Source organism: Gadus macrocephalus, chromosome 6, assembly GCF_031168955.1.
Source record: "Gadus macrocephalus chromosome 6, ASM3116895v1".
In the NCBI taxonomy this organism is placed as follows: Eukaryota; Metazoa; Chordata; class Actinopteri; order Gadiformes; family Gadidae; genus Gadus; species Gadus macrocephalus.
The window spans coordinates 22951961-22979140 of NC_082387.1; the positions used below are offsets into that span (position 1 = coordinate 22951961).

Here is a 27180-nt window from a genome sequence, read left to right on the forward strand (position 1 = left end):
TTCCTAGTGTTTCTTTTACTATTCTGGCCGAGTTCTAAGCACCGTCAAAGATCCGACGTCCAAAAAAAAAAAAAAAAAGTCAACTTAAAACCCATCTCTTCAGGACCACCTACAACATCTGACAAATCATCCTCCGCCATCTTCCACCCTCTCTCTCTCTCTCTCTCTCTCTTAATGTGTTGTCTATTGTAGTAGTGTTGTTTATTTGTTTGAGTGTCTGTACTGTCTGCATGTATTCCTTTTTGTAAAAGGTCTTTGAGTACTTAGAAAAGCGCTGTAAAAAAAAAACAATCTATTATTATCATTATTATTAAAGAGCGGCTCCAAACAAAGCGGTAGGGAGTAGGGGTCGAACTGGCACTCATCTCACAGTTGTAGGATGGAGTGGCTGTGGTTTGGTTGGAAGGCGACTGAAGCACTTTGAGGGACTCACCTCCACCGCTCGGCTACAGCCGGCCGGATTGGCTCGCACCTGGAACAGGCGGTTGTCTGCTGCCTCTGATTGGCCGCCATCTCTGGAGGTGCCTCCGCGGTACACCACCATTGGCTTTCCACCAAACAGGCTGATGAGATGGGCGGGCTCTTTGCCCTGGATCACACGGACCTACACAAAGGAAAACATAACTCTCCTTTAATGTACATATCTTAGAAAACAAATGTTAAACACACCCTTGTGTTGCTCTTAGAGTGTGTGTGTGTGTGTGTGTGTGTGTGTGCGTGTGTGTCCACACACCTGCACAGCTCCTCCTCCAAGCTCGTCGTCCAGCTGCATAGCCAAGATGGCGGACGCTCCCACTTCATCCTGACTAGACTCCGCCCCCTGCCTGTAGAAAGTAAGGAGGGTGGTTTTGCTGTCGGCTCTGTATGATGTGGGTTCTTGTTACTTTTCATCTCGGGACCCAACAGTCAAATTCAGTCCGTCGATAGGACCGTACCACTCAAAAGGATCCCAGAGTCTGGTGTGCTCAGAATTTTCAGTGCGTGTTGTAAAGCTGCCAACTCGTAGTCTAAGAAAAGCTTCAGTAGGTTATAGCAGCCGTTGTACTACCATACTGTACTTAGCATTAGATGTTGTACCAGGCTAGGGTCAGGTTTAACCAGGGTATGGATGTAGTACCAGGATATATGGAAATAGGAGGTTGAGGCTTTACCAGATGTAGATAATTTGTCCCTGGCGGCCCTGGTGCTGGTAGTTGTACAGGATGATGTAACTGTCTCCTCCGTAGAACTGGCCATGAAGAGACTCGTCCACCAGAACCTTATCAGAAACCTCCATACGCCAGATCTACAGATGGCCAGAGGGTCACAGGAACAGGGACAGACCAGGGAGGTGTTATCAGTATGAATGATGGCAATGAATCTTCTTCTAAAATGTCTCTCCTTCAGCAACTGTCTGGAGAGGAGTTTGTTGCCTGGCAACCATGGGACCAGGTCCTGCAGGCAGGTTATGGAAATGGGCAAATTTGACCCTGATTTGCTTGCCGCTATGCCATTCACTCACACTCTGCTAGGATGAGACATTTCAGCTTTTAAAACCGTTAATAATCACATGCACAAAAAAATAACTATAGATAAAGTGATAATCAGAGTTTGAAGTGTATACGATTTGAGTTATATATAGCGAAGGATGAAATAGAGTGGGTGTTGCAAAATTATATTTTTGGAGGTCTTTGAGAAGTTGATTTGAATATGATGAAAAACTAAAAAGTTGACTCATTTTTCAAATGCACAGGGTTGGTTTCCCATTATCATAAACCAATGTACGATGAATGTCGTTGCGGAAGGTGTGGACGAGGTTAACTCAAACATAACCTATTAGTTAGTGTTCTAACATACCTGTTTGTCTCCATCTCCTCTATCAACCATGCCGTGCTGGGCAGCCATGGCATTTGATTGGTGGAGCTCAGAAGCATCAAATGGTACCTGACAAAAAGGGAGAGATGGATACATGAATTAAAGATGAAAATAATGATTGTTAGTAGAAACGGGATCACACAAACTGAAATACGTTTTATATTGTCGTCCGATTAGCTGACCTTCTCGATTTTTGCGATATGATTAGACACATAGCCGGTTCCCATGCCGACGGTGTCCTCTGGGGTGCGCCAGGTCTTGAAGAACTGCTTGAAAAGCGGGGTCTCACCCTGCTCTGGTAGGATCTGGACCTGAAGGGAGGAGGAACTTACTCCATCAGCACATACCCCTGCTGGGTTACTGAGGTTAGCTCGCTAGCTCTGTGTGGGATTTACTGAGCGAATACAATACCCTACACAGCAACAACAACAACAACAGATGGAACCATATCTCTGTTGGACCTTGTTGTGTGAGTGTGTTGGTCTACCTGTGTGTGAGTGTGTTGGTCTACCTGTGTGTGAGTGTGTTGGTCTACCTGTGTGTGAGTGTGTTGGTCTACCTGTGTGTGAGTGTGTTGGTCTACCTGTGTGTGAGTGTGTTGGTCTACCCTGTGTGTGAGTGTGTTGGTCTACCTGTGTGTGAGTGTGTTGGTCTACCCTGTGTGTGAGTGTGTTGGTCTACCCTGTGTGTGAGTGTGTTGGTCTACCTGTGTGTGAGTGTGTTGGTCTACCTGTGTGTGAGTTGGATAGCCCATCTTGGTGATGAACTGTTGGGAGATGTCTAGCACAGCATGGCGTTCAGCAGTGTTGGACTCTCTCCCTGAAGGAAACGCACACAGAGGTTCAGTCTTAGAGCCCCTTGTATGTCCCCGGCGGACCTACGGATGGGTTTCTGTCCCCTCCTACGGGGGTACCTTTCCAGATGAAAATGGTTCCGTTGGAACCATTGTCGAGGAGGTAGCATTCGCTGGACTGGAGGGCCTGCTGGGAAAATGGATTCTCCTCCGATACCGTGGTTACCTCCAATTCACCACCGGCATTGGAGACCTTACACAAAAAGACATACAGACAGTTACAACATACATACAGTTCAAATTATCTCTGCACTTTGTGGCTGGCTATGAAACTAATGATTACAATTCATGTTGTTATATATGATGATATATATTTACACACACACGCACACACACATACTTTTGTATACATTTTCATGCTTGACCGCCCGATATACCTTGTACAGCTTGGCTAGTTTTCTGTTGGAGGAGTCTGTTTTGGTGTCTTCTACTTGAGACTCTGGCAGGTCTGGCTTCTCCCCCAAGATCTGAACACATGGGGCCAAAGTCCTTCCATCACTCCCCCACATCCTTTCAAAGCCACTCGTCCTCCCTCCATCATCTAGTCCTTCACCACTGTGGTGTATGTAGATCCGAGACCCTTACCTCCAGCATGTGGCAAGTTTCCGACCCTTCGTCACAGATCTGCAACTCAGCACGCCCACAACGCTCGTTGTCACGGATACCCTTGGAGACCTGGGCCCAAAGGATTGTTAATTAATTATGTTGACTTAACATGCAGGTGTGTGTGTGTGTGTGTGTGTGTGTGTGTGTGTGTGTGTGTGTGTGTGTGTGTGTGTGTGTGTGTGTGTGTGTGTGTGTGTGTGTGTGTGTGTGTGTGTGTGTGTGTGTGTGTGTGTGTGTGGTCATTTACGATAGTGGCCTTCAGCCTCTCAAATCGGTTGCTTTGGGAACCGCACCACTGGACAATCACCTGTAGAGGGAAAAACAGCTTTAATCACCTTCCTGTCCGTCTGTTTGTCTGCTCATTGTCCCTCTCTGTCTCTGTTAGACTGAATGTCCGTCTATGTATGTCCATCTGTCTGAAGAAATGCTTGTGTGTCTGCATCTATCATTATGTCTCCCTTTCAAACCGCTTATCTAACGTCTGTATGTCTGTCTGTCAGTCTGTTTGTTTAAAGTTGGTCTGCCTGGCTTGCGGTCTCACCTCTCCCAGGTCCAGAATGAAACAGTCTCCTTGGTTGAAGCTCTCCCAGCTCACTGGCACCTGGGTCGCCCTGACCACACGCCGACCTTTGACCTGCATCAGCCTCTGGACGTCAACATCATTGGTCTCCACATGGCGGAACCCCGAAGCCACGCCCCCGCTCTGATGTCAGAAGCAAACAAACAAAAAAAAATAATGCAAAAAGAGGCATATTTACGACTGCCAGCTAAAAAAGGATCAGGAAAGATAGTATTGTGTTATGGGAAAGTTGTTCACCAAGTACTGGAGTCCACTCTTGAAATAGCCGGTGAAGGTGCTGGACTCGTGGCCCTGGATATCTCGGTACTGGACTGGTCTCCCTCCCAGGTAGTCGTCCATCTGAACTACAAAGATGGCTGCAGACCCACTTTCATCCTGGGAGCAGTCCTTCCCTGGGATGACAACAGAGCACTTTGAGTTTCTCTGAACTGATTTAGATTTGGACCCTAGTATGATCTGACTTTGTATGAGGTACGCTTTCTTTAGCACGTCGTTTTACCTCAGGTATTAGTGTTATTCATCTCTGCCTATTTATAAAATGTATTTTGTAAACTTTAAAACATGTAAAGGACACAATATCACACAAACACAAGCTTAAATTCATCTCTAAGAAATATATAAGAAATCAAAAATCAAACACCACCCAGCCTCTTTGGCTTCGAGTCAGGAGAACCCAAATGTTGGGTTGGTTCCAGTCCCGTTCCATCTCTCCATCTTTTTAATCTTGTCATTCCCTCTCCTTCTGCCCTCTTACCTCCTCCCACCTCCCCTGGCCAACCCGCCCTGTTCACCGGTACCTTGCCAGAAGTGCAAGTCGTACTGCAGGCCTGCGCTCCTTTGTTTGACCGTTTTGAGGACCAGGTAGGCGTCGCCGCTGTAGAACGATCCGTACTTGGACGGCGGCACCGGCACCAAGTCCATGTCCTCCACCCGCCACACCTGCAGCCCGCTCTGCTTGCCCGCGCGCTCAAACTCTGGGTGGCTCACCATCCTGAACACAGGGGGCCGCCACAACCTCACTTTAATGGGATGACTTCACCGTGACTTGGTGGATCGATTTGTCCGTCAACGGGAGATGCATCTAATGTCAGGGTTAATGCTGGAGATATTCAAAAAGTTTTTTTATGGATCATATTTCTATAATATGCCCTCATTGTCATTCATTGTCAATTCCGGCCCTGTATACAGGCACATCAAGGCTAGCCTAGTGGTCAATTGGCCCGATTTATGCAAATCTGTCAGTACCTCATTCATTCACTCACTCCATGATTCCACGTTCTCGTCGCAATACACAGCATATTTAATCCCTATCCACTCCAGCTAGATTTAACCGTCACTCTATTATTTATTTCTTAGAACGTGTTACCATGGTGCCTGCATGTCATGGACCAGCTAGTTTATTGTTGTCTGCAATCAATTATAAATGATCATTCCAAGGAATGGATCGTTTCAGACAATACTTGATGTTATTTTGGTTTTCAACTAGAAGAATACCATCATGTTAGGATTCATCAAGTTTAAATGAATCCCAAAACAATAGGGAAACGTGAATCTGTAATAGCTCAACATATAGCCTGTCCCGACTCCCAACGCAAAGTAAGGACAGGTCCTTGCCCATATGGGCTGTGTGCCCGGCATATAGACGCATGGTGTTCGAGCACTCCATTTTGCATCGAAACAATTAAATCACTCAGTGTTACAATACGGAACCGAGACAGGTTGGAACGTGAGCCTATACAGTAAAGTTTACAGAAGTTGCTGTTTCCGTGTTTACACAAAGCCCTCCTCCACACACACACACACACACACACACACACACACACACACACACACACACACACACACACACACACACACACACACACACACACACACACACACACACACACACACACACACACACACACACAATTATGTTGACATCCAGTGATGATGACAATTACAGGACGGTTCCTTCTCCCGTTTCACTAAAGAGGGGGAATCCCATTCTGAATGGATGTTTTATCATTGGTCCAATAATTAAAGCCCATTCAGACCGTATTCAGTCTGAACAGGGTTATGTAACACTTACCCTAAGCCTCACCTCAAAAAGGCAAAGCAGGGGGAAAAAAAGATTTGTCATTAAAGACAAATTATGAATTGAGAATACAAAACTTATAGAGAATATCTGACAGAATCCATACCTGTCGTGCGTGTGCTGATGCCCTGTTGTAATGAAGTTGGACAGACAAAAGGGTCGCTATGAAATATGAGGACAGCTTCTATTCCGCAAAGAGAGGAGAGAATGGGATACTTCACCGTCACCAGGTAGGTTTACCTGTTACCTGTCCTGTCACCCCTCCCTCCCTGACCACTCCCTCCCCCCCGGAGCAGCCGCACCCTTCCTGGTTGAGTTCCGGTATCGTCTCTGTCCCCGGAGCACTCCACGGTGAGATGAAGCCTGTTGACGACTGGGCAAGCCCGGTGTTTTGCCCACATTCCACCCCTTGGCCAGGATTCCTATCCCATCTGCCTCCATAGCCTGTGGCTACAAGCCTCTGGAACTAACCATGGAGTTGCTCTTTTAATAGTAGACCTCTTTTAGTAGTATGTAAAAAATTAATGATGTTCAATGATGCTAGTTTGATATTTTGCGACAACGTACATGTTGATTAATGTTAACCAAGATAAAGTAACGCATGCAGGCCCGTCTCCAAGCTACTCGCTGTGTCAACAGCGGGACGAAGTATGTTTCCAGACAAATACAAATACCAGCTCACTCAAACCCAACCGTACAACTTAAGTAATACTGAGGTCTGTCCAAAGCTTACAGGGAACATTCCTACTTGTTCCTGCCTAGTTTTCGGAGATTCTTAGTTGTACATTGACAGTTAATTAATATCTTTAATTCAGTGACACCTTCACAAAAATAAACATACTGTACTGGTTTATTTCCCAGTAGTTTTGAGTGGAAATAGTTTTAAACTCATCGACACTGGCCTCTAGTGGACACAAAGAGAACTGCCCTGCCGACACACAAAACAGGCGAGACCTATCGCCAACAACGTAGGGGTTGTTGTCGCTGTCATTACGGAATCATGCCAGGGCTGCCCGGGGGAGGAATGAGTTTTTTTAACCGATATTCTGTTTTAAAGTAATCCGGAAGCTACATGGAGATGTTCAGCAAGTTGACCAGCCTCTTCCAGCAGGCGCTGGAGACGGTGAGTGTTGTTGTGTTGGCGTCATGACAGCCTAGCGGGCTCCACTAGCTGGTTAGCTCCACTTTAACAACTAGTGTTGATGTGCCCCCGGTAAACATAGTAGCTGCACAAAATAGCATATTTTCACCATTCCCTCTCTTTAATGAAACCATGTAGATAGCTTCTTTGACACGAAAACTTTTCATGTGTGTGTTTTGACCACCATGTGTTGAGTTTCACCGTGAAAATATGCAATAAGTTGAACGGGTGATCCACTGATCGTATCTGCTGTTCGTGTTTGGACATTGTGTTTTAAACCGTTTAATATCACTGGCATTGTCACTAGTCGTTTTGAAAAGGATCTGTCCGATTTTGGATAATAAAGTTCCCAAGAGAGTTACCTCGATGTTGTTTGCAAACTAGTGCATGGAAGCTCAGGTTTAAGGCTAGACTACATTCCTTCCCCTGCACTGTCACACACTTTGTCGGAGACTCACGTGATGAGCATATAGATAAACCACCGTTTGACTGTTGTCAACAAGATATCTTGATTTATTTACCGGTCAAGATAGACTGATGAATTGTTGTATATCTCGGCTTGTGTATCTCTCCGTTTACTCCCAGTCTTTCTACTTGCCTGTCTGTCTCTCACACAGAGGGAGCCTTCAGTGGACTTAAAGGAGTCGTTTGTGGAACACTGGAAAGGAATCACAAATTACTACATCCAGACCACTGGTACATGTCTATCTGATACCTGTCTATCTGACACCTAACTAGGCCCTGTCTATCTGATGCCTAATTTAGTGTGTGTGTGTGTGTGTGTGTGTGTGTGTGTGTGTGTGTGTGTGTGTGTGTGTGTGTGTGTGTGTGTGTGTGTGTGTGTGTGTCCTGGCAGATGAAGAGCGTCCAGCCAGACAGACTGACATTCCCTGGCGTCTGAAGCAGATGCTGGACATCTTGGTCTACGAGGAGGGACAGCAGGTAGGACACATCGGCTTGGTTCCAGTAGTTATTGCTAATTCCCCAGATATCTTACTTGATCACCATTGTTTACATTCATGTTCATTGTATTCCAGCTCATCATGCCGCTTTATGACCACATCGTAAAGGTCGTGATTGGCCCAGACCAGCTCAGCTTAGGGTCACCTTCAAGTTTGAACATTGTTCCTTTCCTTGGGCTCGACAATTAGTACTCTCACTCGAAGCTTGAGCGATCAAGCCTTAGCTCGATTATAAAGAAAAGGTTTTGTAACAGACCCGTGAGCTGAAGCTCATTTGAGGAAGTCTTGAAGAGGTGCATCCTTGGAGCTGGACCTTTTAGGATGAATGATCACGTCAGAGACCATTCATTACGGTTTGGTTGGTTAAGTTGCTGACTAGTTGTTCGGTTGGTGGACTAGGTTGCTGGTTCCATTGGCTGTTTGTTAGTTTCTGATTGGATTGCTGGTTGATTGACAGGTGGTGGAGGAGACCGGGCCATGTCTGGAGTATCTGCTGCAACACAAACTGCTGGAGACGCTGTGCACTCTGGGAAAAGCCCAGGTACCCACACACACACTGGATGGACACATAGAGTGCATCCTTTTAATTGGATACGGAAGCTAACATAAGTCAGTCCCAAGGAATTTGTGATTTCACACAACAATTCACTCCACTTGACTCAACACTTTCCCGCATGAAACGTCATGTCTATTTACAAATAATCATCCCTGTTTACAAACGTTCATTAATTACCTAAGCCTCCATGTCGAATTAATCTATTTACCAGAAATATATATCTGCAAAATTAACAAAATATATTATCTGATCAGTAATTTCTGCCATTTTCACAAATTCCGAAACCGTACTGTAATAAATGAAAAAAAATCATTGCATATTGCTTACAATCCACGGAAAAATATGAATGAAATCCTGGTGGAGGAACTGATGCATGGACACATAGCTGTTAAGATACATAATGTTGAATAGATCTGTATAAAGTTTGACCTATCAACAACCTCCTCTCTCCTCTACAGTATCCTCCTGGTATGTTGCAGCAGGTCTTGTTGTTTGCATCCAGTTTGTTGATGCAGATCAAGAAACCACTGCTTCAGATGCTTCATATATACAGGCCCATCCAGGTTTGTTCACTCACTCACTCCCTCTACTCACTCCCTCTACTCACTCACTCACTCACTCACTCACTCACTCACTCACTCACTCACTCACTCACTCACTCACTCACTCACTCACTCGCTTGTCTAACTTTATGTGCTGTGTCGTTTTTGTCTAGAAGCTGATTGGGCTCTGTGCACTTCCTGGTTCACAGTCAGAAAAGGAGGAAGCACAGTTCCTATTGGCCGTGTGCTCCCAGGTCAAACAGGACCCATACCTTCTCAACTATGTCCTAAAGGTAACCTAGCAACAGCAGAAACAGCTTAATAATAATAATAATAATAATAGTAATAATTCATTTATTTTGTATAGCGCTTTTCAATGACCAAAAGACGCTTACAGGGAAGGGGGGGAGCTCACTAACCACCACCAGCTTACCGGTTGCCTAGTTAGCGGGCTCATGTTGGCTGTGTAACCATTTGGATGTTTCTTCTTGTTTGCTTTCCTTTTTTAGATTCCTATCATTTCAAAATCCAAGATGACAGAATCTACCTCAAACCAATCGGGGAACAGAAATGGCCCAGACACTAAGAACGATACAGATGACCCAACATCTCCAAGCCCTCCCTGTAACCTATCAGAGTCCACCAACTCAATCCACAGCCAATCGGAGTGCAGCGCCTCCAGCTTTGACCAATCAGGTTGTGCCAGCCCTCAGGCCGAGGCTCCTGATCTGGTGTTTGCCCTGGTCCATCTCACGCAGAGCCAGGTGACACCGTCACCACCAACACCACCATGACATCTCCTTTGAGCAAGCACAAACACTGCAGTGGTGTGGTTCTATTCCCTTTGTGTAGTAAAAACGAAAAATCAACTGCTTATATGTTGAGATTAAAACAAAACATAGTCAGAGGTAAATTCAATGAAAATATGGGTTGAGACTTTTGATGAGGTAGTCAGCAGTTGCCCTGCATCGAGTTTCTTTCTCAAAGACCTCTGGCAATGTTTACCAGGAGTTCAACCTTCAACCCTACAGTGGCTGGACGGCTACATGATGCCATATCGTAATGTGTTGTGTCAGGGTCGTTTCCTGTTGTGCTGTGTGACGTGTTGTAACGAGGACGCCTGGTGTTTCCACACAGCGCGGCCGGGTACGACAGAAGGCCCATGAAGGCCTGCTGCTGTTGGTGGGCCTGCAGTTTGAAGGCTCAGGGGAGACTCTGGCTCAGCGCACCCAGCTAGTAGCTCTCCTCGCTGGGAAGCTGGTCCAGCTCTACTCCCTGGTCCCCACAGAAGAGCTGGACCCACAAGATATACTCAACATGCCTCCGATTGCCTGGAGGTGAAAGGACCCACACGCACACACACACTATTGTTGTATTCGCAGTGGGGTATTCCAGGTCAGCCTGAATGCTGTTTGTTCATTGTTGTCTATTGTCTTTATTATGTAGCAGCCAGTTCTCTAAAGCTAGTCCCGATGACAGCCTACTATGTCCAGGCCTCGACCACGTCACGCTCTTCTTCTGTTGGCTGGACTTCCTGGATCACATGATGACTGAAGCCCCCCAGGTAAGCTTCTTCTGCTACTAGGGAATTTGTCACTCAAGACAGATTGATGCTATTCGATGCTATTTACTGTCTGAAAGAGTGTGCTGCATGATAGTCCCTTTACAGAAGAAATACTCTTCTGTTGCATCTTGCTTTGGCTTTGGCCTCATGCTCACTGTGCGTGTGTGCAGGTACTAGCAGAGCGACTGTCTGGGTGTGTCCACAGCCTCTGGCTGAGTGAAGTCATGCTGCCTCAGCTCATGTCTACGTAAGGACCTTCTCTTTGGCTCTTCCTTTCACTGACTGCAGATCTGTTTCTATCATGGCATCAAAACAACCTTATTTAACATTACGTTTATTCATGAAAGACATTCAACACACTGCTGGTCAACGATAAGCATGCACCATACGACCAAACCATTGCTAAACTAATTCTTCATGACAATCAATAAAGACCAAATCCCAATGCCTGGAGACCTGCAAAGCAACACATCCGCCGTCTGCCTTTAAACGGGTCTAATTTATATGCTCATCTTCTAGCAGGTTAGTTAGGTGCAGCAGTTGGGTTGCTACTGGTATCTGTTTTACATAATGGAGCAACTCCTTTATTTAGCTTGGCTTCATTGGCATGTAAGTTGTTGTAGGGCTTACAACTATGTTCGGTTGGTCAATTGGTTGGTAGATATGCACTTTTTAGACCAAATCCTCATTGGTTGGACAAGCGCTGGTGTCACTTGTATAAAGAGAAAAATGCTTCTCACGGGCGGGGGGGGGGGGGGACATATGCAGGCCGACGTATTCAATATTTTAATGATAGGCTATATTGGGTTAGAAAAAACATTAATTATGAATAATTAAAACACATTGTGTCACGTCATGTCACATCAGATTTAAAATCCAACGCATGATGTAGGGTTTGGAACCCTCTGACTTCCTACAAACAGCACTCACCTGGTATTTAGGCTCCCAGCTAGAGTAGAGTGCACTGAGGCCGATTTTAAGTTATCTAGAGATAGCATAGGTTTTGAATAATTGCTTTCAGTCTACCATGATTTTCTTTGACTGCAGCCCTACTGAACAGTACGTCCTAATCAATCAGTGAACCGTGTGTGTGTGCGCGCGCGTGTGTGTGTGTGTGTGTGTGTGTGTGTGTGTGTGTGTGTGTGTGTGTGTGTGTGTGTGCGTGTGTGCGTGTGTGCGTGTGTGCGTGTGTGCGTGCGTGCGTGCGTGTGTGTGTGTGTGTCAGGGGTGAGTCAGCGGTCCTCCTCAGCACGGTGGTTCTCTGCAGAGTGGTCCAGGCGGTCCGGTCTACTGCCCTTCTGGACCGGCTGGTCATGTTTCTCCTGGGGAGCCAATCACAGCCAGAGGAACCAGCGGAATCTCAGGACCCCCACGTCCTCCGGAGCCGCCTCATTCAACAGTGTGACCACATCTCTGAGGAGGTCAGACAGACGGACGGGCGGGTGGGCGGGCGGGCGGGCGGGCATAACAGCAGACGAGAGGGACACTACCAAAGTCAGGTTGGAGGCAGATAGACTGAGAATGGGGCAGAGAACTTGAGGAGTTGGATATAAAAATAGACGCTAGACAGGCACACTGTTAGACAGGTAGATCGAGAAGACAGGCTGATGGATAACATCACTTTATTAATTCCAGAAAGGAGGTTTGCTATTGTCAAACAACTGATGGCATGTTTCCATTTTTTTGACTTTGAGTTGGTTTTACTGTCATATATATTCTTTGTATATATATATATATTAATGTGTGCCACGTAATGACATATACATATATGTATGTGTGCCACACCTAATGATCTGTCTCTGTCTGTGCGTCTCTTTCTCTATCCGTATTCCACCACGTCTGTCTGTCTGTCTGTCCTGCAGATCAGCATGGCCTCCCTGCGTCTCTTCGAGGAGTTGTTACGGAAGCCCCACGGGGCCATTCTGCATAACCTGGTGCTGAGGAACCTGGAGCCGCGGCGGTACCTCACCCTGACCCCCGCCCCCCTGGACGACCGCCACACGGACAGCGGAGAGGACCACGAGTGAGTCTGGGGCTGGCAGGGCTACCACCAACCACGGGAGGGAGGGGGGAGGGGGGGGGTGGCTGTGTTTAGGATCAACGGCAGGGTGACATCACCGTTTGATTAATGTGGGGGAGAATGGAGATCATTCTATTTGTTTGACCTGTGCCGAAAGTCCAGGAAACGCTATTAAAATTGAATATTTTGTAGTGTGTCTCAAAAACGATAATTCCTGGGGTGTTAACAGCACAAAGCACACAACAGCGCAAATGTGGCAAGGCTGTGTTTTTTCAAACGTTTCGTAGGGACTGAAGTCTCTATTCAGGACGAGAACATTTACCAATTTATATTTTTTTGCCTCTGTTATGACGTGAATTTGTAGACCGTTAACAGAAGGCAATGTGAGGTCCACCTGTGAGGTCTGTTAACCATTCATCTGATCACTATAGTTCGCTGTCCCTTCAACGGGGAATACCATCATGCCCATCTAGGCCCAGTAGGAGATTTCTTTTCTTTTTTTTTGACTCGTGGGTCTCGAGGTTTGATGCTCTGGACAGGGCAGTCCTACTCGCCGTTCTCTAGCTCCAGTATTTAGCTTTCGGTCTGCGATTGCACATTTCATTCCAAGATCGCGTCTAGCTGTAAGTCTGAAAGAATGAAATCATTCAGGACTGGATTTGCGGCATACTTTCCACACACATTAATTAACTGGGGATGTTAATCTGCAAGTGTGTGTGTGTGTGTGTGTGTGTGTGTGTGTGTGTGTGTGTGTGTGTGTGTGTGTGTGTGTGTGTGTGTGTGTGTGTGTGTGTGTGTGTGTGTGTGTGTGTGTGTGTGTGCGCGTGCAGAGACCTGGAGGAGGACCCCTGGTTCCCAGACTCCCTGTACTCTGATGGACAGACCCTCCCCTCGCCCTCCTCAGCCTCGTCTGGAGCCTTGCTCAACAGCCACGTCCACTCCACTGACGTCATCAACAGGTGTCCTCACGTCCTAATTAATTGTACTCTAATACGTTGTTTTCTGTCCATCATTTTTACACACTTCTGGCAGAGAATGTCTGCCATCATCGTGTACATATAAATATGTGGTATGTTTACCCTCGGGTACCCTTGAATTAAGTGTGTGTGTGTGTGTTTGTGTGTGTGTGTGTTAGTTTCCTCTGTCTGGTCCCACAGGAAGTGAAGTCATCCCAGCTGGTTCAGGAGGGAGGCTATGATTCATATGTCCTGGAGGCACGCTCTCTGGTAGAACATCACTTCAATAAAACCTCCACCACACCCAAACTCAACTTAAACTAAACCCAAATTCCTCACCACACACTACAACTAAACCAACTAGTATATCATTACACACTTCATCAATGCACAATATTTAAACTTATAACAGAAGCCGACTGCACTCGTGGAGGTGACCTCACCTAGATCATGTCCATGTGTAAGGTTGAGTGGTCAAAATAAGTATTAAAATAAATCTGGCATCCTCATGCAATAGGTGGCGCTAGAGTTTTTACAAGCCTACAGCCAGCCCACTCCTCCCCTGCCTGCAGTCCCAAACTAGAAACATTCCGTCAATGAGATCACCACCACACCTACTCCATCCATCCCCAGCAACAGCGTCAGAGTATATTCACTGGCTTCGTAACCATTGCGAGATTTGGGGGGCTGATGCCACTTTATAACCTGGTTAACTGTGTCTGTATTATTCTTTCTGATGAGCTACTTTATATGAATTGGTCGGTCGGTCTGTCTGTGTGTGTCAGTGTGAGGCGTGCGGCCCTCTCACTCAGCAGGACTGGGTCGAGGAACTTCCTCCTCCTTCCTCTTCCTCAGTGGTGGCGGGGACAGTCTTCTATGAAGGACTCTTCCTCCAGGTCCTGTTCGACCGCCTGGGACGTCTCTTGGAGCAGGTATCTCGTCCCATTCAATTTGTTGAATAAAAAGGTACAAGAGTAGGCAACCGTAACTAGGGTGAGTCTGTTATGCTCACTAGTTTGTGTGTGTGTGCGCGTGTTTCTGTGTGTGTGTGTGTGTGTGTGTGTGTGTGTGTGTGTGTGTGTGTGTGTGTGTGTGTGTGTGTGTGTGTGCGTGTGCGTGCGCATGTCAACCCACAGCCCTACGATCTGAACCTCCAGCTCACCTCGGTGGTGTCCCGGCTGGCGGCGTTTCGACACCCGGTGATCACGGAGTTCATGCTGGACCCGTACATCACGCTCACCCCGGGAGCACGCACCCTCTTCACGGTCCTCATCAGGGTAAACATCCCGGGATAGTAGCCCTCCATCTAACCCCACACCCCCTCGTCCAATGGGGGATCCTGCAAGACCACAATGCAGTGCTTAGATTTTGCTCACAGACCTGCAGTTTTTGGCTGTGTGACCACAGGGGTTTCTAGTTTGTTACTGTGTAGGTTTTTTATCGGGATATTAACGCAGAGTTCCGTCTGACCCTAGGTGATCGGAGAGTTGATGCAGAGGGTCCAGGCGGTCCCCGACGTATCAGACAGGCTGATCCGGATGAGGAGAAAGCTCCTTGAATTGGACCAACACAGCCAGTAAGACCTGAATCTACCTATCGCTGCCTTTCTGTCTGCCTTTCTGCCCCAACCTGTCCGTCTTCTATTGACGGAGTGAAGCTTGCTTCTGTATCGAATATCTATGAACTAGTCTCTGGTGGTATTTACTATCATGTAACTAGTCTAAGGTAACTAGTCTCTATGGTTATGTACTGTATATGTTAACTAGTCTTTGGTGTTATGTGTATGTTAACTAGTCTCTGGTTTTATGACATGTTAACTAGTCTCTGGTAACTAGACTCTAGTATAATGTGTTTGTGAAATAGTCTCTGGTGTTGTGTATATGTTAACTAGTCTCTGGTCTTATGTATATGTTAACTAGTCTCTGTGTTAACTAGTCACTGGTCTTATGTATATGTTAACTAGTCTCTGGTGTTATGTATGTTAACTAGTCACTGGTCTTATCTCATCTCATTTTCGACCGCTTATCCGGGGTCGGGTCGCGGGGGGAGCAGCTCAAGCAGGGGGCCCCAGACTTCTCTAGTCACTGGTCTTATGTATATGTTAACTAGTCTCTGGGTTATGTATATGTTAACTAGTCTCTGCTGTGCCTGCAGGGAGGAGCACCAGACACTGCTCAGAGGGATCATCCTCCTGGAGGAGTTCTGTAAGGAGCTAGCCGCGATAGCCTTCGTTAAGCTAACCCTGGACCACGACTGACTCCGCCTGCCTCTCCCCTGGGCTCCCGTTGACCTTCAGCGGACCTGTCCGGCCTCATCCTCTCTGAGGCGTCAGAGACCTGGACTGTGGGTCTCCATGGATCTGTACTCTGAACCTTTCCCGAGGAGCTGAGCGACCATGGACGTATTCCTCAGTATTTTATTTACAAGCCAAAGAGTCTTATTTCTGCTGACTTTCAGGAGGATTTGAGGAGCTGTTCTCTCGGAGCGGCGCTCAAGTGCTCAAAGCTTTCAACACTGGACATCGGTTCTTGAGGGTATTTACGGAACGTGTTCCACGAGCACGGCACTCTTTGTGTTGTGAGTCGACCGACAGCTGAGCTGATGTAGAACGGTGCAACCAATGGCATCGCAGCACTGGGGTTGATGTGGTGTGACACCAGCGTGTGTGGCTGCTGATCAGTGAAGTCTGTCGGGAAGATTGCAACGGTGACATCACCCCTCGACAGCCAATCACGCTTCTGTGTTAACTTCTGTCCGTCCCCCTTTGCTTCCTGATTGGCGGCCTATGAGCCTTACGAGAGCGGTACGTGCAAATTGTGTGGACATATTTACGTATTCTTTCTTTTTTTATATTTTAAGCATGAGGGTTCCTTCCTATTCTGTACACTTTCAACTCCTTGATGGAAACACCCCGTTAAATGAAAAAGAAAAGGCTGTGATTACATTGTTGTGGGCCATTAATTTATTTTTTTTACTATTTTATCGTTTGAAAATAGCAGACTTTTATTTTCTTTAGCTGGAGACAATCTACAACGAGAGTCTGCCTTGCTAGTGTCCTGCAATCGAATCCAGTCGGCCTCCCACTGTCTTTCCTGTCTAACTAATGATCAACGTTACGCTTATCCCTTTAATGGCATCAGTCTAGTTGAGGTTGCACATCATGTCTGAAGTTGCGCATTACTGCGGGACAGCACATTCATTATCTGCTAAATGCTGCATATTTTACACAAATATTTATATTTAAAACTATGGTGTGTATGTATTCTGAAAATATTACTGTGACTCTTATGCGTTTGTTTGCTTCTTTACTATTTTTGATTTCTGATTTGGAAAAAAGTCGACTGATGCGATCATGACATTGGAAATGGATTAAAGTTTTGAATGTGAATTGTTACAACGCTGACTTTTGCTGTTGAATATAACCAATTGTGTCACAACTTAATCTTGAGCCATGAGAGATATTGTTAAGTGGGTTCCAGTCGTGGTCCTTTGTGATATAAGTATTATTAAGTAATTTCGTTAATTGTTTTATTCACACCATTGTACAAACACTGTACTTACGTAGGCTACACTTTGATACATTTTCAGAAATACTTTAAACAAAAAAAAAAGTTATCGGTTAAAGACTAATCTCAGATCCGGCAGTCCTATAGTCTGATTCGTGAGGCTTGTAGTTAAAGACTGGATTGAACTACAAGAGAACCCATCACGCCCCGTCAGCACCATCAGATATAATTGGGGATCTTCGTCCCTCCGGCTCTGTTTTGGCGCCCCCTTGTGGCGCGGTGCTCAACCCTGCAGTCACACAGCGCCAGATGAGGCCCCCTCCCCTACTGCTGCCGTAGAGGAGAGCAGAGGAAAACGAGTCCTGCTGGTGAAACAGGCGTCTTTCAACGCAACGGAGGCCTCATCTAAGTGAAGGTCATCCCAGAGGAGCGGCCGTAGCATTTTTATCAAACCGAGCGTCTATCCTGGAGGTGGAAGAAGGCAGTCGTGACACCCGACATCCGAGCCCCGTGGGCAGCTTTTCCTGCAGAGAAGACGAGCTGCGCCTCTATCCCTCTTGCATCCATCTCCATCCCTCTCTCTACCCAGTAGCCTACCTATAGGCCTATATCTTTTTTCGTGGGGGGGTTTGTGCATTGGATTTGACTGGTAGATTCCGATCAGACGTCCGATCGCCGCGATGGGGAACCGGGGGATGGAGGATCTTATCCCGCTCGTTAACCGAATGCAGGATGCGTTCTCGTCCATCGGGCAGAACTCGGACATGGACCTGCCGCAGATCGCCGTGGTGGGTGGCCAGAGCGCAGGGAAGAGCTCCGTGCTGGAGAATTTCGTCGGGAGGTGAGAGAGGTCTATGTATGTCCATCCCCCCGTCCCCCTGGTGCTTGGTGGGTATCTGACGTTTAGTGCTGTACCTGCTTCTGCCTGCAGCTGCTTTTAATCTGGTTTATAAACGGACAAATCCCAATCAAATAAGGACATATAAAAAGGGTCCAGATCCAAAGTCGACCGATATGGAGGTTCAATGAAAGCCACCAGCATCGCTGGCTCTAGCGGAATTCGATTCATCAGGAGAATTGTTGCATCCTGGTGGTAAATTAAACTCGGCGCAGCAGCAGCCTTGGTGGTGCTGCTGTGTGTGGGACGAGTGTCGCTTGTGTAAAGGCACGATTAGGGAGAGGAGGCCAAACGCCTTCTGCCTTCTGCAGACAGTATATTCACATTTAGATTATCATTATTAGCACCATATTGTCGACATCCACATCATCACGACCGTTTCTTGACAAACTGCATCTCGTGATGCGATTTTTTTTATAGCCGCCACAGGGCAGGAGACGCCAGCAGTCTCCCTCCTTGTCACGCTCTCTGAGATACAGAGAGATAAACGAGAGAGAGAGAGGGGCACACACACACACACACACACACACACACACACACACACACACACACACACACACACTCGCAGAGAAATACACACAGTCAATCAGTGGCTCTCGAGCAGAGCTCCCCACCCCCACTTACTCTCCCACACAGTGAATCGATACTCGTAAGCTTTCAGCATGACTCTATTACTTTCCACGCGACTGGAGTTGAATTTCGACTTAATTTGCTTTATCTGTGATGCACTTCGTTGCTTCTGTTGTGGCATTATGAGTGTATTCAGGAGTCTGTTGAATGTAGGCCTACAGTATTTTACAATTCCTTTTCAATTCAAATCAGCCCTGGTTGTATTAATTACATCCAACAATAAAATCAAATGTCAAACAGTCAAAAGAGAAAATAAATAATCAGTCGTGGTTCTCTCCTCTCTTCCCTCCGCTCTTATCCTCTCTCCTCCTCTCCCCTCTCTCTACCATACTCTCCTCTTCCCGCACCCCCCTCCACTCATCTTATCTCGCCTCCTCTCTCCTCTCATCTCCTCACCATTCTGCTCCCCTCTCCTCTCCACCTCTCTCTCCTCTCATCCTATCTCCTCACCCTTCTGCTCTCCTCTCCTCTCCACCTCTCTCTCCTCTCATCCTATGCCCTCTCCTCTCTCCTCTCTCCTCTCTCCTCTCATCCCCTCCCCTCCCCTCACAGGGACTTCCTGCCCCGTGGGTCTGGGATCGTCACTCGCCGCCCCCTGGTGCTGCAGCTCATCAACTGTCCTACAGGTGAGCCAATCAGAGCGCCGGGTGACTGTGGTGGGCGCCTTCAAAGAAATGGCTGCATTCCATTGAACTAATATCGTGATTTGCCTGGTACTTCCTGCTGAATCTCCAGATGATTTCCTATATCCCCATTGTATGTGCTTTGACAATTATTAAATGCTTGACAAGAAGATTATGGCTGCCCAATAGTCTTCAAACCGAGGTTTCATATGAATCTTAGCAGGAAGTGTTTAAGGGATTCTTTGACGTGTGTCATTATACATTTACATATAATGTAGCATAACTATCGCAGTCTGAGATGGGGATGGGTCAGATCCTCAACACTTGACATCACTTTAAGTGATGCTGAATCAGCTCAGCTGTCTGAATCTGTACAAATTCCACATCTTTCTTTTATCACATTACTGGTGGTGCTCGGAGCTAGATTGATCAAACCTAAGCATGAGCAACTTTTAATTTATTTCACGAGCAACTTTTAAAATAAGCTCTGGCTCCCCTGTTAACACCTTTTAATTCACTCTCAGTAAGCAGTGTGTTGCATCATGCTTAATCAATAGGTGACTGAATAACCACATCAGCCAATCAGAGGTTGTGCATGCAGTAACGCGTGTTGGAGTCATAAAGTCGAAGTCGTCTGTACAAGTGGTGCTTGGGTTCGGGTTGTATCGCAGTCTCGGCGGTTCTGATGGTTTCTTTGTGTGGCAGAATACGCTGAGTTTCTGCACTGCAAGGGGAAGAAGTTTGTGGACTTTGATGAAGTGCGGCAGGAGATCGAGGCGGAGACGGACCGCATCACGGGACAAAACAAAGGAATTAGCCCAGTACCCATCAACCTGAGAGTGTACTCCCCTAATGGTAACACACACACATACACACACAGAAATACACACATACACACACTCACACACAAACAAACACATACACATTCTCTCAGTCTCACTCTCACAAACACACACACACACACACACACACACACACACACACACACACACACACACACACACACACACACACACACACACACACACACACACACACACACACACACACACACACACACACACACACACAGAAATACACACAAACTCTCTCACCATCACTGTCACTGTCAGTGTCACTCTCATAAACACACACACACACACACACACACACACCCACACACACACACACATACTCTCTCTCTCTCTCTCTCTCTCTCTCTCTCTCTCTCTCTCTCTCTCTCTCTCTCTCTCTCTCTCTCTCTCTCTCTCTCTCTCTCTCTCTCTCTCTCTCTCTCTCTCTCTCTCTCTCTCTCTCTCTCTCTCTCTCTCTCTCTCATCACTGTCATTGTCACTCTTTCTCTCACTGTCACTGTCACACACAGACACACACACACACACACACACACACACACACACACACACACACACACACACACATACGAGAGACATCAACATGTTGGTCTGCTCTCCTCCAGTGCTGAACCTCACCCTGGTGGACCTCCCGGGGATGACCAAGGTCCCGGTGGGAGACCAGCCAGCCGACATAGAGCAGCAGATCCGGGAGATGCTGATGCAGTTTGTAACCAAGGACAACTGTCTCCTCCTGGCCGTGTCCCCGGCCAACTCTGACCTGGCCAACTCTGACGCTCTGAAGATCGCCAAGGAGGTGGACCCGCAAGGTGAGAGACGTCCATGCAGGCATCGTAGACGTGTGTGTTCTCTGTGGGTTCATCTGACACTCTCATCTCATTATTTGTATGTTCTAGTACTGCCCTGTGCTTTCTGCTGCAGGGACACACACATATTTCCCTTCTGGGAATAATCAAGCATCATCTTATTTTGTCTTATCTTATCTGAATCCATGTTTTATTTACATTGATGTTTGAATCACGCATCCTTCTCTCTGTCATTGTGCCTGGGTGATCATCTACCTGTTTGGGTGTGAAGCCCTTTGTATCGAAAGGGGCTGTATTAATAATGCTGCCATAGCCCTCTTCTTCTATAGAGAAGACGAGTGAGTTGTTTTTATGTGTGCGTGCGTGCGTGAAGGACAAAGGACCATCGGAGTGATCACCAAGCTGGACCTGATGGACGAGGGGACGGACGCCAGGGACATCCTGGAGAACAAGCTGTTACCTTTAAGGCGTGGTAAGACAGACAGACAGGGGGGCAGACAGACAATAAGACAGAAGGAGACATGTTGAGTCATTCTGTGTTCAGTAGACTTACTGTCCATGACAATAAGTCTTATTTATCAGGGATTGTACGTTTTTATGATCACTTGTTAAATGAGATGGATATTGTTTTATTAAATGCTTCAATCTCAAGCAGCACTATCACTCTTCATGTTCAGTGGATCTGAAGAGCTGCCTGCTGTTTGTTTTGAGCATTCGTACCAAGGGGTGGTTTGTGAGTGTACCTGAGTAATTATACAAAGCTGTAGTTGGTCAAAAGTCTCGTTATCAATTAAAACATACATGAATGCAGATGAGTTGAGGGTGAGTGTTGCCGCCATGAGACTGTACGGTTCGGTATGGCTCCAGAAGCTGTACGGGGAACCATAACACTAGGCTATTTTCTAAGAGGGTTAGAGAGACTGCTGCATACGCGTGAAAGAAATCACCGTCTGCACCATCAACAGCATTTTGGTGGACCATTGGAAGTTGGCCCATTGGAACATTGGAGAAACCAACTTTCCTGTGTTTTTACCATGGAAATTGAGTTAATGTTGCATACTGTGATTGAGTTCCCAGCCCGCGTGTGAAGCACTATTGTCTATTAGAAAACAGCCATGCGTTGCGGATGAGCTTTTGCGTCGCTACAGTGTGCCTCTGCCCCCGCCCCCTACAGGCTACATCGGCGTGGTGAACCGCAGTCAGAAGGACATCGACGGCAAGAAAGATATCAACGCCGCCCTGGGCGCCGAGAGGAAGTTCTTCCTGTCCCACCCCTCATACCGCCACCTAGCGGAGCGCATGGGTACTGCATACCTGCAGAAGGTCCTCAACCAGGTACACACACACAAACCTACACTGGCATGTACGCACACACACACACACAGACACACAAATGCACGCAGACAACTGACACACACGCGGGCCCACAGGTCTCAAGTCTCACACACATACAAACACAAACACATATACCACACACATGTGTCAACCCCCCCCCACACACACACACACACACACACACACACACACACACATACACACATGGTACACACACACACACACACACATGGCACACACATGTCACACATTAACACACACACACATGGCACACATGTCACACAAACACACAAATACACACACAATCACACCTATGCATTATTCTATTCTCTCATGCTGATGATGATACCCTGGCAACAGTGGTTACCGATCAACAGTCTCCCATAGCAACAGCATGCATCCTGGTTCCTCCTCCCTAGCAACTGACCAACCACATCCGGGACACCCTGCCGGCCCTGCGCTGCAAGCTGCAGAGCCAGCTGCTGTCCATCGAGAAGGAGGTGGAGGAGTACAAGAACTTCAGACCCGACGACCCCAGCCGCAAGACCAAAGCTCTCCTCCAGTTAGTACCCACATAGACACACACACACAAACACACACGGATACACACACATGGCCACACAAACAGACACAAACACACACACACACACACACACACATCTGAACACACACTTACAAGTACACACGGACAAATGTGCACAGACACACACACACACTAAAAACAGCACATACACAGATATGCAGACACAGACATGCACAAACACGCGTATGCACAGACATACAAACACAAAGACATGGAAGCATATGCACACACACACATACACGCATACACGTGAACACACACACGCACACACACACACACACACACAAACACAAGCACAGATATAAGCACATGCACATATGCTTGCAAGTGCTCTGTATTACATTATTTTAAAACATTTGCACTAAAATGTTTTGAAACAACTATTCATTCCTAACAACCAACCTGCGTCCCGTGTGTCAGGATGGTGCAGCAGTTTTCTGTGGACTTTGAGAAGCGCATCGAGGGATCAGGAGACCAGATCGACACCTACGAGCTGTCTGGGGGCGCCAAGATCAACCGCGTCTTCCACGAGCGCTTCCCCTTCGACCTGGTTAAGGTACACGCACACACACATATGGACACACAAGCACGTACACACACACACACACACACACACACACACACACACACACCTGCAGACACACGCACGCACTTACACACACTCACACAAACACAAACACACACATACGGACATGCACACGCACGTACACACACACACACACACACACACACACACACACACACACACACACACACACACACACACACACACACACACACACACACACACACACACACACACACACACACACACACACACACACACACAGACGCACGCACGTACACACACACACACACACACACATACGGACATGCACACGCACGTACACACACACACACAGACGCACGCACGTACACACGCTCGTACACACACACACACAAACACACACACACACACACACACACACACACATACACACATACATACATACATACATACATACATACATACATACATACATACATACATACATACATACACGCACACACATATGCACCATGTCCTGAGACATGATCTATGTGTTTGTGTGTAGTTGGAGTGCGATGAGAAGACTCTTCGGAAGGAGATCAGCTACGCCATCAAGAACATCCATGGAATCAGGTTATTTTCTACTTCATCTTTCTGTGTTTCCTTTTTTATGTTACAATTACTATTACTACTATGTTATGAAACTATTTACTAATATTCCCTCCAACTTCTCTCCTCTCCTCTCCTCTTCTCTGCTCTCGCCTCCTCTCCTCTCCTCTCCTCTCCTCTCACCTCCCCTCCTCCCCTCTTCTCCCCTCCTTTCCTCTCCTCTCCTCTCCTCTCACCTCCCCTCCTCCCCTCTTCTCCTCACCTCCCCTCTCCCTTCCGCTCCCCTCCTCTCCTCCTCTGCTCTCCCCTCCTCTCTCCTCTCCTCTCCTCTCCTCTCCTCTCCTCTCCTCTCCTCTCCTCTCCTCTCCTCTCCTCTCCAGGACGGGTCTGTTTACTCCCGACATGGCGTTTGAGACAATCGTGAAGAGGCAAATAGCTCAGATCAAGGAGCCATGTCAGAAGTGTGTGGACATGGTCATATCCGAGCTGGTTAACACCGTGCGACAGTGCACCCTGAAGGTAGAACACAGAAGCCTCCCCCCTGTCACCGTGATCGAAGGATTGTTTCATGATCTAATGATTCAGGACACTGTAATCATACAGCTTGAGCGGTACAAGGCCCCAGAGGAGGAAACACTTTTTTGTGTGTGTGTCTGCAGCTGGCCAGTACCCCATGCTGAGGGAGGAGATGGGAGAGGATCGTCACACAACACATCAGAGACCGAGAGAGTCGCACCAAAGACCAGGTCAGAGTCGCACAGAAACCCAGGACAGAGTCCCACCAAAACTCAGGTCAGAGTACCACCAAACTCAGGTCAGAGTACCACCAAAACCCAGGTCAGAGTACCACCAAAACCCAGGTCAGAGTACCACCAAAACTTAAGTCAGAGTTCCACCAAAACCCAGGTCAGAGTCCCACTGAAAACCCAGGTTAGAATCCACCAAAACCCAGGTCAGTCCCACTGAAAACCCGGGTTAGAGTCCCACCAAAACCCAGGTCACAGTCCAACCGAAACCCGGGTTAGAGTCCAACTGAAACCCAGGTCAGAGTCCCACCAAGACCTCAGCATCACTTAAGTATAATTTATATAGTAAGAAGAAATATAATAACCCTGTCTGTCTTTCTGTCTGTCTACCTATCTCACAGGTCATGCTTCTGATAGACATTGAGTTGTCCTACATGAACACGAACCATGAGGACTTCATTGGCTTTGCTAAGTAAGTCCCTAGCACCTCTCCTCCCCTCTGGTCTCATCTCGTTGTAGTTGGATTTTGTTTTAAAATAAAAGGATGAATGCACACAAACCAACCACAATGGTGGACACATTAATTATTACTGTAAAGTAATTAATTGATAAGTATGTAATATTCTGTTTCTTTCTCCTTTATGATGGGTCTCTCTCTCTCTCTCTCTCTCTCTCCCTCTCTCTCTCTCTCTCTCTCTCTCTCTCTCTCTCTCTCTCTCTCTCTCTTCTCTCTCTCTCTCTCTCTCTCTCTCTCTCTCTCTCTCTCTCTCTCTCTCTCTCTCTCCAGCGCTCAGCAGAAGAGTAACCAGGCGAACAAAAAGAAGGCAGCAGGTAATCAGGTGAGTCAACCTATGATTATTCATAATTAGGATATGTATAATATTTAATGATAATGTTCATCTATGAATAGCATGGCGCTAATATGATAATTTAAATGTGAACAGTAGGTGGTCTCATGAACTGCTCAATTCTCTATTACTCCAAGCTGTCTCTAATATTGACATTTGTTATTTTAACCTGAGCTGTATTATAAAGTGAATTACATAGTAAAGCTAAGAGTTACTATCAACAACAATCCATGTTTGTATTTTTTCTGACTTCGGCCTAGCTCAGACACCCAGAACTCCCACTCCCACCTCATACCTCTGACCATCTAACAAACGTTGCACTACTCCTCAATGATGAAGGCCTATGAAGCTGTGTTTCTGTTATGTTACCTTTTAGATCCTTACATCATGATCTAGATAGGGCCTCTGTTTTTAATTCAAAATGACCGGTTTTCAGCTTTGTCTCAAGGACGGGGAGCAATGTTTGGTCATTTCTACCCTTTTGAACAAATATGATCCATTTACTTTCAGGATGGGGATGAAAGAGACTACTTCTTCTATCTGGAATACTAGAAAGGCTTGATACTACTGTCTATTGTGGGCATTGAAAGGCAATAATATATAACGTTTTGTTCTACTTCACTTTAATAATTTGTATTATTATTCAATAGTAGTTTGTATAATAGCAATGAAAAATTGGTAGAATCAATAATTGTTCTGGATGGAAAGTCTATAGATGGCAGGAGTATTTCATTGAGGCTCACTCATGAGGATCATAACAGTCTTTGATCGATCATACATTGTTTCACATTGTCCATACGACACAGAGCTGTCTCATCGCTCTTATGCTGATGAGCCGTCATCCTCCTACAGTAGCGTGTTGCTGTAAGTAAGTCGAATGACTTACTTACATAGAATATGTACAGTAGAATACAATATGGTCATGTAAGATTGCGTTATTCCTCCACAATCCTACCTTTTCTCTCGTAAGCTAAACCCTACAAGCAAACCTCTAAGGGACTTGTATGTTTATCTATGTGTCTATTTTAGTGTAATGTGGTTCTCTGGTTCTAAACCTCTTCTGTAATGTTCTATCTGCATTTCTTTTCCCTCCGTGGTCATGGCAATCCAGGATGAGATCATGGTAAGAATTGTATCTGGACTGTGTGTGTGGTGTTATACATGGTGTGTGTCTGTGTGTGTATGTCTGTCTCGTGTGTGTGTGTGTGTGTGTGTGTGTGTGTGTGTGTCTGTGTGGGCGTGCATGCATGCATGTGTGCGTGCTCTTGTCTGTCTGTCTGAAGCGATATTGTCTGTGAGACTAGTCTTTTTATGTGTGGGGTGAAGGGGCTTGTTAATCTTTTTGTATTAGTGTATTCATTTCTACATTTATTATTATTATTATTATTATTATTATTATTATTATAAAGGGTGGGTCCAGCGTGGGTGAGGAGTAGGAGGAAGAGCGTAGAGGTGTTGAGCTGGGATGGAGGAGGAGGTCGATAAGGAGGAGTTGGAGACGGAGG

General features: G+C 46.6%; 3 protein-coding genes across 5 annotated transcripts in view; 2 read left to right on the plus strand and 1 right to left on the minus strand.

Annotated features, from left to right (window-relative positions):
* Positions 1 to 6223, minus strand: part of LOC132458795 (gelsolin-like) — an 8799-nt gene extending 2576 nt beyond the window's left edge. The window contains exons 1-14 of the mRNA XM_060053087.1: positions 6077 to 6223; positions 4691 to 4884; positions 4131 to 4285; positions 3855 to 4016; positions 3561 to 3620; positions 3293 to 3382; positions 3085 to 3174; positions 2768 to 2900; positions 2585 to 2673; positions 2037 to 2165; positions 1837 to 1923; positions 1152 to 1285; positions 734 to 824; positions 434 to 604 (exon numbers count right to left, since the gene is read on the minus strand). Of these exons, the coding sequence (XP_059909070.1) occupies positions 434 to 604; positions 734 to 824; positions 1152 to 1285; positions 1837 to 1923; positions 2037 to 2165; positions 2585 to 2673; positions 2768 to 2900; positions 3085 to 3174; positions 3293 to 3382; positions 3561 to 3620; positions 3855 to 4016; positions 4131 to 4285; positions 4691 to 4883 (1584 nt within the window). The 5' untranslated portion in view covers position 4884; positions 6077 to 6223. The remainder of the gene's footprint in view (positions 1 to 433; positions 605 to 733; positions 825 to 1151; positions 1286 to 1836; positions 1924 to 2036; positions 2166 to 2584; positions 2674 to 2767; positions 2901 to 3084; positions 3175 to 3292; positions 3383 to 3560; positions 3621 to 3854; positions 4017 to 4130; positions 4286 to 4690; positions 4885 to 6076) is intronic.
* A 656-nt stretch (positions 6224 to 6879) lies between these two features.
* On the plus strand, positions 6880 to 17099 carry fhip2b (FHF complex subunit HOOK interacting protein 2B). 3 transcript variants are annotated; one of them, XM_060053083.1, is made up of 18 exons: positions 6880 to 7093; positions 7729 to 7807; positions 7968 to 8053; positions 8531 to 8614; positions 9088 to 9192; positions 9345 to 9464; positions 9681 to 9935; positions 10309 to 10508; positions 10618 to 10735; positions 10906 to 10982; positions 11961 to 12156; positions 12598 to 12758; positions 13586 to 13714; positions 13891 to 13981; positions 14497 to 14643; positions 14848 to 14988; positions 15187 to 15287; positions 15866 to 17099. In XM_060053083.1, the coding sequence occupies exons 1-18, from the start codon at positions 7043 to 7045 to the stop codon at positions 15966 to 15968; spliced, it is 2244 nt and encodes a 747-aa protein (XP_059909066.1). In that variant the 5' UTR covers positions 6880 to 7042; the 3' UTR covers positions 15969 to 17099. The 3 variants fall into 3 exon arrangements, with proteins under 3 accessions (XP_059909066.1, XP_059909067.1, XP_059909068.1); XM_060053084.1 differs by having other exon boundaries at positions 10621 to 10735; XM_060053085.1 differs by lacking the exon at positions 7729 to 7807.
* Positions 17100 to 17488: 389 nt separating this feature from the next.
* LOC132458806 (dynamin-1-like) lies at positions 17489 to 26800 on the plus strand. The gene is made up of 14 exons (XM_060053107.1): positions 17489 to 18058; positions 19298 to 19371; positions 20074 to 20223; positions 20825 to 21028; positions 21399 to 21497; positions 22200 to 22360; positions 22780 to 22922; positions 23364 to 23499; positions 24038 to 24105; positions 24462 to 24600; positions 24741 to 24827; positions 25229 to 25299; positions 25615 to 25666; positions 26787 to 26800. The coding sequence occupies exons 1-11, from the start codon at positions 17898 to 17900 to the stop codon at positions 24759 to 24761; spliced, it is 1356 nt and encodes a 451-aa protein (XP_059909090.1). The 5' UTR covers positions 17489 to 17897; the 3' UTR covers positions 24762 to 24827; positions 25229 to 25299; positions 25615 to 25666; positions 26787 to 26800.
* Positions 26801 to 27180: the final 380 nt, after the last annotated feature.